Below are 14,710 nucleotides of genomic sequence, written 5' to 3' on the forward strand. Positions count from 1 at the left end.
TCAATCCCTGAAAAACCCTACTCTTTGTATATTGGGAAACAACAAGATTTTCACAGAGAATCGAGAAGAACTCTCACAATTTTTTCTCGAAATCTTCCCAATTCCAAACGAGCCATACTGCTAAATCTAACACAAGATCTAAATTTAAAATCCCAGTGAAAAATTCATTTAATTTCTATTGAATTCTGATGTGATCTATCGTTTAAGGTGCGAGGCTTGAGACGGATCACAGGTAAGGGTGGCAGCTTCTCGGAGGCAAATGCAATCTATGTTGCTCGCAAATACTGAGCCCATCTACTAGTATGTAACAGACACGATTGAAAATGGGCAAGGCCCAAATAGGTTACTGGTACCCGATGACCAACGAAAATGGCAGTCCAATAGGACTTTTTTCTTTTTTCTTTTAAAGAGGGTAATTATTTTATTATCTTGCTTCTTTTTTTTATTAAATTTTTTATGTATTTATCTTAGTCTTTCTAATCAAATCCATTTTTTCTAATAAAATCCATTTTATCTTTTTTTATATTACCATTTACAAGACATTATTTAAATATAACCTTAATATATATTTGAAAACAACTAATTCTTTCACATTCCTTTAAATCGTCTAGTTTCATCCTTCTTGTTTTATTTAATTAAAAATAATTAGCCAATAATAACCCAATTATTTATCATCCTTTTCTCTCTCATTTTGCTCAAAATTTTAAAATTAATGTTGTGACTTGAAAGATGATTAATTATTTAACAACATAATTAGAGTATCAACAATTCAATATAAATATTAAATTTAGCTTAATTTGATTAGTTGAACAAAAAAAATTGAGATTCAAAATCTAACATTTTTAATTAAATAGATATTAATCCGGTAAAACTTTCTACAAAATCTAATCCGAACCTAAATCTAACACGGAAAAAAAATCCTAATCAAACGTAAACACATCTACGTGAGATCAAAAGAGCCGTAACCCATCATGGGTCAGCTAGTGTCAAAAGGAAAACCTTTGGTCCACTCAAAATCAATCCAAGTCCAAGTCTCCTCCTTTAACCCTGCCCAACCTCCACCTCTGTCAAATCAACCAACCCCATCATAAGAGCCACTGGACATGTCCACACCGTATCCCCATTAAAAATCAAGGGTACATTGGAAGCCACACCAGAATTTCTGTTTCTGTACCTAAAGTTATTCGAGACAAGAAAAATCACCGCTAAGTAAACCTCAAAATATCTCTCTTCAGAGGAAAAAAAAGTTTCAATTTTTCTTCAAATTCTAAAGAGGAAACGAAAAATCCTTTAAACCCACATCATCGTTTCTCTTTGCTGTTGTTTTTTCCTCCCAGTTAAGAAACCCAGTAAATAAAACAGGTCCTTTTTTTTGTTGTGTCGCTGAAAGCCTCCTTTTTCAATGAGACATCAACGGCACAGCAATGTTTACATCAGTAGACCTTTGTCTCCACCAACGCAGACGCCGCGTTGTGGAATAAGAGACTGTGAGCTTGAAGAAAACAGCCGGTTTTCTCATGCTAATGAGTCTCGAAGTCCGGCGAGGAGAGAGAACCAACAACATGGCAATGTCAGGACACGGGAAGAAGTCGAAGGAAACAGGCGGTTCTCACGTTCTTATCAGTCTCGAAGTCCGGTTTGGGCTGAACCACCCAGGTCTAGACAGGATGGGAGAGAGCGCCAACAGCTTGGCGATGTGAGAACTCGAACCCCACCTCGAAAGCGGGATGAAATCGAAGGGAACAGGCGGTTTTCACAATCTCACCGGTCTCGAGGTCCTGATTGCGCTGAGCCACCCAGGTCTAGACAGGATGGGAGAGAACACCAACAGCTTTGCGATGCGATAACTAGAATCCCACCTCGAAAGCAGGATGAAATCGAAGGGAACAGACGGTTTTCACTTTCTCATCGGTCTCGAAGTCCGGTTTGGGCTGAACCACACAAGTCTAGACAGGATGGGAGAGAACACCAACAACATGGCGATGTCAGGATTCGGTCTCCACCTTGGAATCGTGAAGAAGGAGTAACAATCATGCGGTCTTCTGGTTTAAATCAGCCAGTTGAGCCGGACCGATTGGGTTCGGTACATAGGAGAGAGGGTGATAGGCGGTTTAATGAAGAGAGAGATGAGCATTTGGAAAAACTGTCACAGTTTTGCGAGTCTTTGTCGAAGAAAGGATCAACCTTCAACAAGTTTCAATGGGACAATTTACTAGCACAAGAAAATCAACCCAAGAATGGAAGTGCAAATTTGGGTCCTTCAGTTGATCCTTGGAAAACCAGTGGGATTGTTGTTGATTCTGGTGTGGTCCCCGCATCAATGTCAATGGAGCATGTGGGGCCAAGAAGCCATTTTGAGTGCTGCTTGGATGCCACAACAAGGGGTGACAATCATGGGCTTATTGATGGTGGCATTGGTAATGTCAATGTGTCGCCTTTTGGCGAACCTGTTAGGGAGAGGTTTGAAAGGAGAAGTACTAGTGTTATCGACCCAATTGTGGACAAATTTGAAAGGAATGATGCTTCTGTAGTAGGGCATCGTTATGTTGAAAGGGTTAGGGTGTCACATTCAATGAGGCAAGAGGAGAAAGATGTGAAAGATTGTAGGAATGATCATGGAGACTATGGGGTTTTTATTAGGGAGAGGGGAAATATGGGTTCACTTCCCATGGAATCCTCATTTCAGAACATGAAAAATATCAGAGGAAAGACTTGCTTTGTTGACATGATTGATGGAAATGATGCTGCTCTTAATGAGCACATGAGAGAGAACAGGATGTTGGACAATCCTGGGGTTTTTGGAGAAAGGTACCCTTATGCTGAACGGGTTAGTGTTTTCCATTCAATGGAACTAGATGGGAGAGATAAGGACTGCAGAAGTGATCCTGTGGAGTATGGATTTATTCAAGATAAGAATGAGTCTCATTTGAGGAAAACTTTTGTTCGTGAGCGAGCTAATGTGGGGTCACTGCCCATGGAATCCCCATGTGAAAACATGAGTGTGTTAAGGAAAAGGACTTGCTTAGTTGACCCAATTGCTGACATGATTGATGGAAATGATACTGCTCTTGGAGAGAGAATGAGAACAAGCAGGATTCTGGACAATCTTGGTGGTTTCCAAGAAAGACCTATCAATGTTAGCAGTGTGTCGTTGCGTTCATTCGAGCAAGATGATAAAGATGAGGAAGCTTTGGTTTCTAGGAATGACAACATGTACTATGAGATGGAAGAGTGTTTGGATCCTGAGAACTTGAAGTCAACAGAGGAATGTGGTTTTGAAGGGGATGGGGGTAGCATTGGGTCTTGTGGAGATGGTTATAAGAGGGTGCCGGTATCATATGATGGACTGTATGCGACTGAGAATAGTTCGCAAAGGGTGGTCATGGAAGAGCAGCCTGGTATTCATGGGCATTCAGAATACATGCTCGACGGACGGCATATTTTCGACATGGAAGCTAGCATTCATGATCAAAGAAGTGTGATATCTTCTGATTGGAATGACATTGAGCGGATGCATGATGTGAGCTATAGAGATGGAAAGTGGACTAATCAGGATAATGAGCAATATTCTTCATTGGAGAACTCGGGATTGAGGCATTTGCAAAGTGGGAGGGATGGATGGATGATTGATGACAGGGCAAGCCATGAAGATGCCTATTCTTTCCATCCCTTACCTTCTACAGATAGGCATCTAAGCGAGCTTGTTGAACCTCCGAAAAGCAATGTGAAGCAGCGTTTGGGGCCTCTGCGAAATGTGAAGCAGCGTTTGGGTTCTGTGCGAAATGTCAAACAGCGTTTGGGGCCTCCTCAAAATGCGTGTAAGAGCTTGGGGGCTGCTCAGAAAGCTCGAAGGAAACTTCCTTGGGTTAAGATATATGAAGAACAATGCCTGTATGATTCTGACGGAACTCATAATATTCAAGGAGTAAAATCCTCAGAAATGAAGAAGAAACATGCAAATACTGAAACATCTAAGGACTCTGATGAGTTCATGCATCTGGTGCAAAGGGCTTTCTTAAAGTTCTCCAAACTTTTGAACGAGAATTCGGCTAACAGAAGGAAATACCAGGAGAAGGGAGGAAATGCTAATTTGAAGTGCTGCGTATGTGGCAGGTCTGTTTTTACGCATCTTTTAAGTTCCTGATATTGGTGAAATTCTTTTGCTTCTGGTTGGTTAAAATTTTTGCTTTCGATTGCATCCAACTAAGTATTCATAGTGTTATTTTGAAATTTTATACTGCTTAGGAATCAAGTTTTGTGAAAGTTGGATTTTTAGTCTTCGCCATCTCGATTTCATAACACTTGATTCCTGATTATTGTAGATTTTAGTAGTATTTGAGGTTGGTGAGTAAGTATTGTAGGTAACATGCAATTTAAGGATTGTTGAATCTATCAGCAGAGTGTGCAGGGGAAGATTCAGATTGTTTTGTATTTCTACCACGATTCTTGAAATTAACAAGGGCAGAACAGTAAAGGTTGGAGAAAGGGAAACGAGAAGCCTTTTCTTCTAGTGATTTTCAAAATGGTGAAAAAGTTTAGTTGGAATTAATGATACTTGATTTTAGAATGGTAAAATTACAGTTTGAGAAACATGGTTTGCATTCTGTTGTGCACGGATTGGAAGATACAGAAAGTTAAGGAATCTGTAATCTAAGTTCTCTTTACACATGGTACCTTTTATGTAGCTTTCAATTGGTGAAGGATAACCTTAACCAGCAGCTTCTTTCCTTCCATCTGGGTTCCATACTGGTTAGCTGGAGAAAGCTATACTTGTGAAGGAGTGTTAGGGGATATTCACTAGCGTGTATCTCTTTTTTCACATGATGACAAATATAGTTTGGTGTGAGTTTCTCTTTCTCTCTCTATAAAGCTCCTTCATCCTTTTTTATCTATAGAACCAGTGGTTGAGGAAAAGTATTTATGTGCACAAGTTACTTGGTAGTTGTGGGAAAAATCTATCCACTGCCAGACTGTCTTTTAGTTCTGTTTTGTGAAGGATTTGTGCTAGTTGCCTATTTGAACTGCTCTTGTGGGCCAGAAACTTCTGTATCTAGCTAGGCTTCCTTCTGGCTTAATGCAGGATTAGAAATATACCTTGGTTTCTGAGGTCCTTGCTAATTGTTGATGTTTCATACTTCATAGAGATCAAGTGGTGCTTCTATAGTGGGTCCTATATGCTGTTCTTTTTTATTTCAATTTACCCTCTTAACTGACTTTTACTCGTTCACATCTTATCTTAGCAACTCCAAAGACTTTGTGGACACATTGAGCTTGGCACAACATGCGGTCATGTCTTCTAAGGGCAGTTTCAGAGCAGAGCATTTGGGTCTTCACAAAGCGCTTTGTGTTTTGATGGGATGGAATAGTGCTGGATTCCCTAACAGTCAATGGGTTTGGCAGATATTGCCTGAGGTCGAAGCCTCATCACTGAAAGAGGATCTCATCATATGGCCGCCAGTTGTTGTTATACACAACATATCCATAGCAAATGATAATCCAGATGAACGGATTATTGTAAGTGTTGAAGGGCTCAGACATATTCTCAGAGGTAAGTGGACTTTTTTAACTGATGATAGTTCCCACATTTTCTGAATGTTTCTCAGTGTTCCTTGTTCTGGAGGATGGAACATGTTTTCCGAGCTGCAATCTAATTGAAAACCTTTTCTTCTCCTTCTTCTGCTCAATTGTGCTGATATTTCTTATGATCTTTCCTTAATTATTTGTTAATTTCCCATATACCATCCTCCTTCCTACGTTTCCATTTTCCCCCACCATTGTTTAATATGATAAAATGATTTCTTCTTGAAAAATAATAAATGTTTAGCAGCACTTTTTTGTTTTTTCTTGAGATTCCTTCGGACATTTTTTGTTACTGCTACTTGAACCTCCAAATGATTTTCTAGGTACCAATTTTACCTTTTGTCCTGATTCTTTCATTAACTCTTTATCAAGAATCTGAAGGAGAATGTGTAGAGTTTATTTGCAGAACCAGTGCATTTGTCATTAGGCAGGTTTCACATGGATGTCTAGCTTCGGAATTGACTTCAAACACTTTTAACCTTAACAACAAGCTTGCTTTTTTGGCTGATCCCAAGAAATTGCAATGATGCTTGTTGTTTATGTTACCTGGCATCTTTCTTCCTTTTATGCGATGCATTGCTTTCTGTCCTCTTTTTTTCTTGTTTTCACTTCCTTATCATCATTGCAGGTATGGGTTTTGGTCAAGGGATAACCAACATCTGCCGTGGCAAAGCTGCAAATCAGAGTACCATGGTGGTCATCTTCGGTCAGACCTTTTCTGGGCTGCAAGGAGCCGAGAGGCTTCACAAGCTTTATGCTGAGAGCAAACGTGGAAGGACCGAGTTCCAGCAAATTGGTCTACACGGGAGTCTGCAAACTCAAGGGGTGTCATCAAACACAAAAGAAAACGTTCTATATGGCTATCAGGGAATTTCAATTGATCTGGATAAACTTGATTTTGAGACCAAAAAACGATGTGTTGTGAAGAGCAAGAAGGAGATAAAGGCTGTTGCAGATTTTGCTCTGAACACTGAATGAGGAAATTTGATCTGTATAAAATAGGTCACAATTAGAGAACAGGTTTTTTTCCTTCTGATTTCTGTTCGGTACAAACTACAGATACAATTGCTTGGCTTTCGTTCTTTTCTTGGCAAAGAACTGGATGTATAGTTCTTGACTGGATGCCCAGCTCGATTGTAGACAAGGTTAATGGTTTGTCTAATCACTTTAGTGCTCGTTAATATTTTTTTCATTTATTTTTTTCATTTTGGGTTATGAATGGAAGGACCAGACTTGATTATAATATGAACTTAATTCCCATGTTTAGTGCAACCCTTTTTCTGCTGATAACAAGGCAAAGATCGCACTTTGTAACTTAAAACATCTTTCGTTCACTATTCTGAACTAAGGAAATGTACGAGTGAGTTGGAAAAAAAATAGAAAGGGGAGAGATTAAAAACAACTACGTGTGTTAGGGTAATATGGAGGCTGAGAGGGACCCATCTTTAGCTTTCCTCTCTGACTGGTCATGAAATCTGGAACTCCAGTGTTCTATGAATGAACTAATGATATTGCTGACTGAACGTCCTAGTGCACAACGATATTCATCTCCTTTGGAAGTTAAGGAACTTGATGCCGTATGCGAAGACGAAAAAGAAGAGGAGAACCCAACCCACATGAGCTAGGACTACAGGTAGAAGGAATTCGTGATCATAACCCAAGTACTTCTCAACGAATGCCTTTAATGGCACCGGTTCTGATCCAGGAATTTCAAGAAGAGTGTTTTTATCAACAACTTGTGAGGTGAAAATACCGTAAATGGTCCAGGCAACTGGAGAAGCCCAGTAATACCACCTCCACCACACAGGAATCAGCTGCAATGATTGGGTAGAGGTGTTAACAAAGCAGTAATCAAGGAGCTGACTGAACTCTAATGCATCATGAAGTATTTCAGCAGATCATCTAAAGAAAATTAAAATTGGGAAAAATAGTATGCGGATTTTCATGAAAAAATTTATTTTTTTAGTAATATAGGAAAAGAAATTTTGAGTTTGAACTTGCTTACCGGCCTAGCGATGAGATAACCAGAGAACAAGTTCCAGAAACTTATGAAGAAGGACATAACCACGGCAGCGATCTCAGGGCCAGGAGTCAGGGAAATAATCATCATCCCATACATTGAAAAGTAGGTGAAGCTCGTGAAAATGAAGTAGTAGAAGCACAAAAACTTGGCCACATTCCATTCAAACCCAATCATTGAGTACAAAAGAAGAGAATATAGAAAAGTTTGGATTGAAACATAAATTATCTCTATAGCCACCTGCAGCAGAAAGGTGTAAGCATCAATTACAAATATGGGGAAACCCTTCAATTATTTTTGTCACGGCGAAATGAAAATGTGATGCACAAATAAATGATTACGTTCTCTTACATGAGCAAAAGCATAAGGCAACTCTGAATACATCCCTGCGGCTCTTTCACGGTAGAAAACTGTTCTCTCAGTTGCTATGACAGATTGCACAGCAGAAGCATTAGTGGCTCCAAGGAAAAGAACAGCAGCATATGTAGCTCCCAGAAGATTAATAAGATCATTTCTTTTGTATCTGCCATCAAAAGGAAGAGCAATAAAACTTCTCAAGTGCCCTAGTCCAGGTAAAAGTGGCATTATGACTTGGAAAATGTAACTCAAGATAAATAACCAGGCATACATTCGATCTCCTCTGCTCCAAAAGACAAGACCAAACAGGATACCAATGATGATTGCTACAACGAACCGGGTATAATTGAATTCTGAGTTTCGCCAGTATGACTTGTGTTGTTTCCAGAAACAAGCCGCGCATTGAGTTATAAAGCTTTGGGAGTATTGAGAAGGGAAAGAAAGATCCTTGGAACCAGGTCGTGGAGTACTAAGTTTTTTTATGAGCTCCTGATTTTTCCTGAGAAGTGTGAACAAGATTGTGAGAACGACCAACAGCCACTCTTATAAATAGGCAGATTGAGGTAGAAATTGATAATTTGATATGACTAACCGGTAAAGTTCAGAGTTGGCATAAACTTCTGCAAAATCAACTTGAAGTTGAGTTTCTATTGCCTCAGAGCTGATCTCCAACATCCATGTAGCAGGATTAGAGCCTTGTTCGATCCTGGGAACCCCTGGAACAACCTGCTTGAGATTTTAGAATTAGCTAATGTGGACACTTGCAATTATAGGGCAGCAGAATATCGGAAAATTAAGCGAAGATTTTGTTGGGAGAGTTTTTCTTATATTTCAAAGGGAAAACTTGAGATAATGGCTGATCGAAATAGAGACAAACTATATGTAACTCCAACTTGGTGGTGAAAAAAAATTATGGAAAGCAAGGCATATAATGAAAGGAAGACTCGCCTCAAAATATTGCACAAGCTCGTGAGAATTGCGACCAAGAGGTCCAGCATAGATCACTTGTCCTCCTCTTTTCATCAACAAAAGCTAAGAGAAGAAACAAGATCATCATGAAAAAAGTACCATCGTAGATGAAATATAGTATCAATAAAAAAATAAAATTGAACAACATATACTTCATCGAAAGTTTCAAAGATGTCAATGCTTGGTTGGTGAATGGTGCAGACAACAGTTCGTCCTGTATCCACCATATGCCTTATAGCACGCATAACAATGGCAGCAGCTCTAGCATCAAGGCCTGATGTGGGCTCATCCATAAAAATGATGGAGGGATTAGCAACCAACTCTACAGCTATTGTGAGTCTCTTTCTCTGCTCAGTTGAAAGACCATCAATTCGTGGAAGTCCTACGAGGGCATTCATCAATGACTTAAGCTCAACCAATTCCATAACTTCATCAATGAACATCTGCACGAGAGGGGGGAATTGGAAATAAAGGATGAATTGTTAGAAAATTAAATATTCGTGTAATGCAAGAAAAAACAGTTCAAACTGCATAAAAGAAGTAACCATGGTGAATAAGTGATATGCCTTTCGTGTTTCCTTCTTGACATCCGCAGCAAGACGCATCGAGGCAGAATAGAGGAGAGATTCATAGACAGTAACATATGGTGAATGCAAGTCGATCTGTTCACAATAACCACTGACCCGAGCAAATGTGACTTGGTTCTTTGGGTATCCAGAAATGCTTATACTTCCTTCAATGCACCCCATAATCTTCCTTCCTGCCAGTACATCCATCAAGGTGGTCTTACCAGCACCGCTGACACCAACTAATGCTGTCAGAGTACCTGGCCTAAAAGCTCCACTCACATTTTTAAGCAGCTGCAATCGGTTTTTCTCAGTCCCTTGTTTCCTCATTTCCTAGTAAATCCATGAATAAATATATCAATATGAAGCTTCTTGTTAATTTAAATGAATCTTGAAATATGAATTAGTGTACATGAGTTACCACAGGCATATCGACATGATAATTCACATTGTTGAAGGCAAGTGAAAGTGGCTGAAAAGGCAGAACCGTTCCTTTTTTATATTGCTTGTTTGGATTCTTGGAATGTTTGTATTTCCTCTGGGAGATTTTCACTGTCAGGTCAACAATAATGCTTATGATTAGTAGTTGTTGAATTTAGGTTGAGAAGTATCAAATGACGGCAAAGCCAATAGCACATTTAACCATCATCCGATTTCGGATGAGGAAGAACTTCCTTCAATGAGTTGAGAGTGGTTAATGTTATGATTGTTCTTCTGATTGTTCAGCAATGTCTAGGAATTCTTCATGGGATTAGGGCATAGTTAACAGAGTGATTATCAAGATAATGTGAAGTTAAAGACCATACGTCTTAAAACACCAACCTTCAGAACTAGGTGCCAGCTTCCGCGTACTAACATTTTCAGTGTCATCATCCGCAATTACAGCTTTCGAATCGGCAGGAGCTGATAATGAGTTGGAAAAAACTGAATGCTCAATACTTGAATGTCATTCAATAATCTTAACAAAGATGATAGGTTCAAAACACTGACCTACCATTCAAAAATTCGAGTGCTGCAATGAAGAGAAAATTGAAAATAAGAGAGAACCCAAGAAGCACCCCAATGCAAATCCAATACCAGTATTCATCCGTAAAGAATCCCCTTTCCTTAAGAAGGGACTTTCCAACAGTAGACTCATGTGGGCTGCCAGTGAGCTGTGACATACAGGCTTGTGTTAGTAAGCCTCGATAGCTCAGAAAATATTTTAATATAATAAATATAAGTATTCACGAGAGAGTTTTCATATGCTTTGAAGAACTCACATTGCCCCATCTGTTGTCGAGAAATTCATTGATAGAAATGGCATTTTGGCCGTACATTATAGGAGACAGATAGTAGCCCCATCTCATCCACAACTCTATATCATCTGCACAACGAAAAGGAAAACGATCCAAATTATTGTGCATCAAAAGTTCCAGTTACTGAGATTCCATAAAATTCAGGTATTAGATTGATACATGCTTCAGAATAATCCAACAATATTAGAACACTAAACAGTGAACAAAATAGAATAATCATTGCCTTTGGTGATGATGAAACCTCCAAGAACAATAACAGTCACCATAGTTAAGAAACCAAGTATGTTCGCGACAAGCAATTTTCTTCCAACCACAGCTATGAAACGGTATAGAGATAGAGTCATCTGATATGTACTGAAGAAAGCCAGGAGCTGTTTGAAGAACCTGAACACAACAGTCATGTATTAAAAGAAGAACCTTTGCCTACATGATCGCGCTTTCATAGAGATCATTAAGAAAAAGGTCTGCACTTGCCTGCTGGCAGCTGGAGCAAAGCCAATGGAGTAATATGTAAGAGTGACCCATATTCCTGATTCAATCAGTGAGACAGGAATGCTGAAGAGACAAATAGGTAAACCAAAAGCCCATGCAGGATATAGCATTGAACTCCTCTGCTTAAAGAACACGGGAAGTCTGAAAACTGTCATTGTAAGTTCTATCATCGCATTGATTATGAAATTTGTGAGACCGAAGAATAGTGCTCCCCAAAAGTTTGCTGCACCGTTCTTTTGTCCAGCTTTCCCTCCGGTTTTTGAGAAAGCAGTAAATGCGATTATGGCAATGATTGTTATTTGGATAATTTTGAAGATGGAAACTATAGAGTTGCGCTTCATCAGAAGCCATTCCCTTGAAAAGCACGCCTTAAAGAGTTCCCAGTTGGAGAGGCCATACTTTTCACTCACTAAAGCATCAGGATGAACTCTAAATTTGTTGAAAGGAACTTTTAGACGTTCTGAAAGCTGTAGGCCAATGTAAAAAGAATTGAAAGCGCGCACGAACTTTGGTACTGAAACATACTCGTAAGGTTGATTCTTTCTGAACCAGTATCGCTCTTGATCCTTCTTGGAAGTTACTTCCTGCAGGAAATCTGCAACCCCCTTCCTTTCAGGGCATTTGAAACCCATATGTTCAAAGAACTCAAGGACAGTATCTCGTGGACCCTGGTAAACAATTTGACCCTCTGAAAGGAGGATAATGTCATCAAAAAGTTCAAATGTCTCCGGTGTAGGCTGCAGGAGAGACATGACCGTGGTCATATCCAAGAGATGGACCATCTTCCTCATGAATTTGACAATCTGGTAAGCGGTAGAACTGTCCAACCCTGTTGAGATTTCATCCATGACAAATGCCCTCGCCGGTCCAACCAACATTTCACCTGCTTTGTATAAGCAATTGCAGTTAGGAATCAGCTGTGATTTTAAGTAACAGACATAAATGGGCAGCTTGGTAGATTCGGCGTTGGTGAAATCCCTGTCAATAAGTTAAAGGCATATTCAGCATTCTTAAGAGTTAATCATACCAGTAGTTACGCGCTTCTTTTCTCCACCAGAGATGCCCCTTATCATATCATCTCCTACCATAGTATCTGCACAACTATCCAATTTAAGTATCTGTCAAAAAATAACACGATGTTAGGCTTCACAATCAAGGGAACAAGTCAGAACGATAAAAACAATAGAAGTGCAGACCTTCAGAATGTTTTCTGTAATCAAACTGGTATCCTGACAAGTCATGGCTGCAGCTTCCTTACGAATACGAGGATTCGGTTTGATACCTACTTCTTTCTCCCGTCTCAACAACTCTGAAATTATTTGATGCCTAGTCCCAGCTCCCATGCATCGTCCTGAAAAATCTAATGTCTCACGAACTGTCATCTGCCCATAGTGGAGTTCATGCTGGCTAATATAAGCACATGTTTTCTGGGGAACAAATTCTGAAAACTCATGGCCGCAGTAGGTGACTTTCCCTGTTACCTGCTTGTGCCCCCAATTAATTATCAACTGTGTGAAAATATAAAAAGAGTGGAATTGAGGAAGACAAACCTTTATGTCATTGTCAAGTTTTCCTGCAAGTGCTTTTAGCAGAGTTGTTTTCCCAGAGCCGGGAGGCCCAAGAAGCAGTGACATCCTAAAAGTAAGAAGCAAATAATGGAGTTCTGAAAAGAGTTTGTTGGAAAAGGCAAGTTTTATGACTACGTATTGCATGAAATACCTTGAAGGTTTTACAATTCCCTTCACATCTTGAAGTATCCTGACAGCTCTTTTCTTTGATGGAGAAAGCCCAACCATCTGAGCTACACCCTATGCACATTAAGAACATAGCTACTCAGGGACTGGAGCCTGTAGAATCAAAGACAAAAATGGATAGTGTTGAAAATAAAAACTGATTAAAGAATTACCTCAACTGCATTCAAGGTGGTATTAAGCAAAGTTGGAAGTGCTCGGCTCCCAACATATGCTTCTCCCTCAACTGACAAATTCTGAAACCGAATCTCAATCGTAGGAAGCTCCATTCCTACCCTGTGTTCAACAAAACACGACAGTCGATTAGCAATACGATGCAAGGTTTGAAACACATCTTGAAAACTTTGGAAGTATATACTCGTTGCCACCAACAGAACCAACCTGTCAACTCTTTTCCTTAGCCTCCTCAGGTAATGATAGTCTTCCTCAACAATTTTGCATGGACTCTCCATGAATTGCTTCTTATCTTCAGTCCCAAGTTTGGCAACCTCATGAAGCTCCATCCTAGGATCATTTCTCATTACCTCCTTTAATGACTCTTCCATCATGCACATGCATGTGTCTCACTCTCACCAGCCTCTATATATTGTTAAATTCTCCAATTAATTCTTCCACTTAAACATTAATACCACCTTTTCTATTAATACCACTTTTTCTGTGACTTGCCCTGAGCAGTTCTACTACTCGTTACATTATTCTGCCCTGAAAATTCATTTGTTGTCAAAACACCTTCTATTTGTATGGTATAACATGCACTAATTAAGATGATTTGGTTGCTAAGGAAGGTGTTTTGACAACACCTCCTAGTCAACACGGACTCGTGCATTCTTAAAGAAGCCAATTTAGAATTATTTTGAACACTAGCCTAGAACTTAAGCCAAGTTTCAATCAACAGCACAGGAATTTTTTTTTGACCAAGGAATTGAGCAAGCCATGAAACCCCAAGTTTCCATCAGGGGCGTTAGCAGACAAACATCGTTAAAACCAGGAGGGCCCTTCTGCAAAGAAAGAAATGCCGTACGTGACATGCATTGCAGCCTTTCGCTATCTTTCCATGATAATATATATCCATGGCTGTTTTTGTGCAAAACGTGCCTCTGAAAAATCAACGAGATTAATTAAAGTTTATAATTAAGGTATTAACTCGTAATTGTTTAGTGGCAAATCAAAGAATATTTTAAATAAAAAATTTAAGTACTAATAATGATTTTATATTACACTCTTACCATGAACAATAAAATTTATTTTTTATCCGGGTCTCCTGTTAAAAAACAAAATTGTTTTATTTTTATCAAAAGCAAAATATTTTTCCTTTTCTTTTTTCATCATAACATTACTGTATTATTTGTTTAAAGAATGGACTAAGGTAAAAATATTTTCTTATTCAAGAATGGAATAATGTAAAAACATTCGGTTACCTTAGGACAAACAATTGGATCACAGGGATCAGATTCACTAGCCGTGCTTCTTAATTTGATCAGTCCATGGCTTCAAGCTGCACCGAAGAACAGCTCCCTGAACTAGAATTTTTCTGCCGTAAGTAGTTGTTGTTAGACATGAATTTATAGGGGTAAATGGCATCGTGAATAAAACAACATAAATATAAAATTTCTTAATTATCCCAGCTATATATATATATATATATATATATGTAAGGCATATATACTTGTAAATGAT

General features: G+C 39.1%; 2 protein-coding genes across 2 annotated transcripts; one reads left to right on the forward strand and one right to left on the reverse strand.

Moving 5' to 3' along the window:
• The first annotated feature begins 1,170 nt into the window (after positions 1 to 1,170).
• On the forward strand, positions 1,171 to 6,766 carry LOC105139776 (uncharacterized). Its single transcript, XM_011046381.1, has 3 exons — positions 1,171 to 4,113; positions 5,241 to 5,548; positions 6,209 to 6,766. The coding sequence occupies exons 1-3, from the start codon at positions 1,403 to 1,405 to the stop codon at positions 6,556 to 6,558; spliced, it is 3,369 nt and encodes a 1,122-aa protein (XP_011044683.1). The 5' UTR covers positions 1,171 to 1,402; the 3' UTR covers positions 6,559 to 6,766.
• Positions 6,767 to 6,887: 121 nt separating this feature from the next.
• Positions 6,888 to 13,663, reverse strand: LOC105139770 (pleiotropic drug resistance protein 2-like). The gene is made up of 20 exons (XM_011046369.1): positions 13,415 to 13,663; positions 13,189 to 13,309; positions 13,002 to 13,090; positions 12,833 to 12,917; positions 12,479 to 12,763; positions 12,310 to 12,400; positions 11,265 to 12,165; positions 11,014 to 11,174; positions 10,755 to 10,858; positions 10,487 to 10,646; positions 10,315 to 10,395; positions 9,914 to 10,044; positions 9,493 to 9,825; positions 9,079 to 9,369; positions 8,906 to 8,989; positions 8,550 to 8,683; positions 8,229 to 8,456; positions 7,952 to 8,123; positions 7,586 to 7,840; positions 6,888 to 7,394 (listed from the first exon to the last, which is right to left on the reverse strand). Exons 1-20 carry the CDS (start codon positions 13,585 to 13,587, stop codon positions 7,125 to 7,127), a joined length of 4,149 nt encoding a protein of 1,382 aa, XP_011044671.1. The 5' UTR covers positions 13,588 to 13,663; the 3' UTR covers positions 6,888 to 7,124.
• Positions 13,664 to 14,710: the final 1,047 nt, after the last annotated feature.

Source organism: Populus euphratica, unplaced genomic scaffold (genome assembly GCF_000495115.2).
Source record: "Populus euphratica unplaced genomic scaffold, PopEup_1.0 scaffold3.1, whole genome shotgun sequence".
Classification (NCBI taxonomy): Eukaryota; Viridiplantae; Streptophyta; class Magnoliopsida; order Malpighiales; family Salicaceae; genus Populus; species Populus euphratica.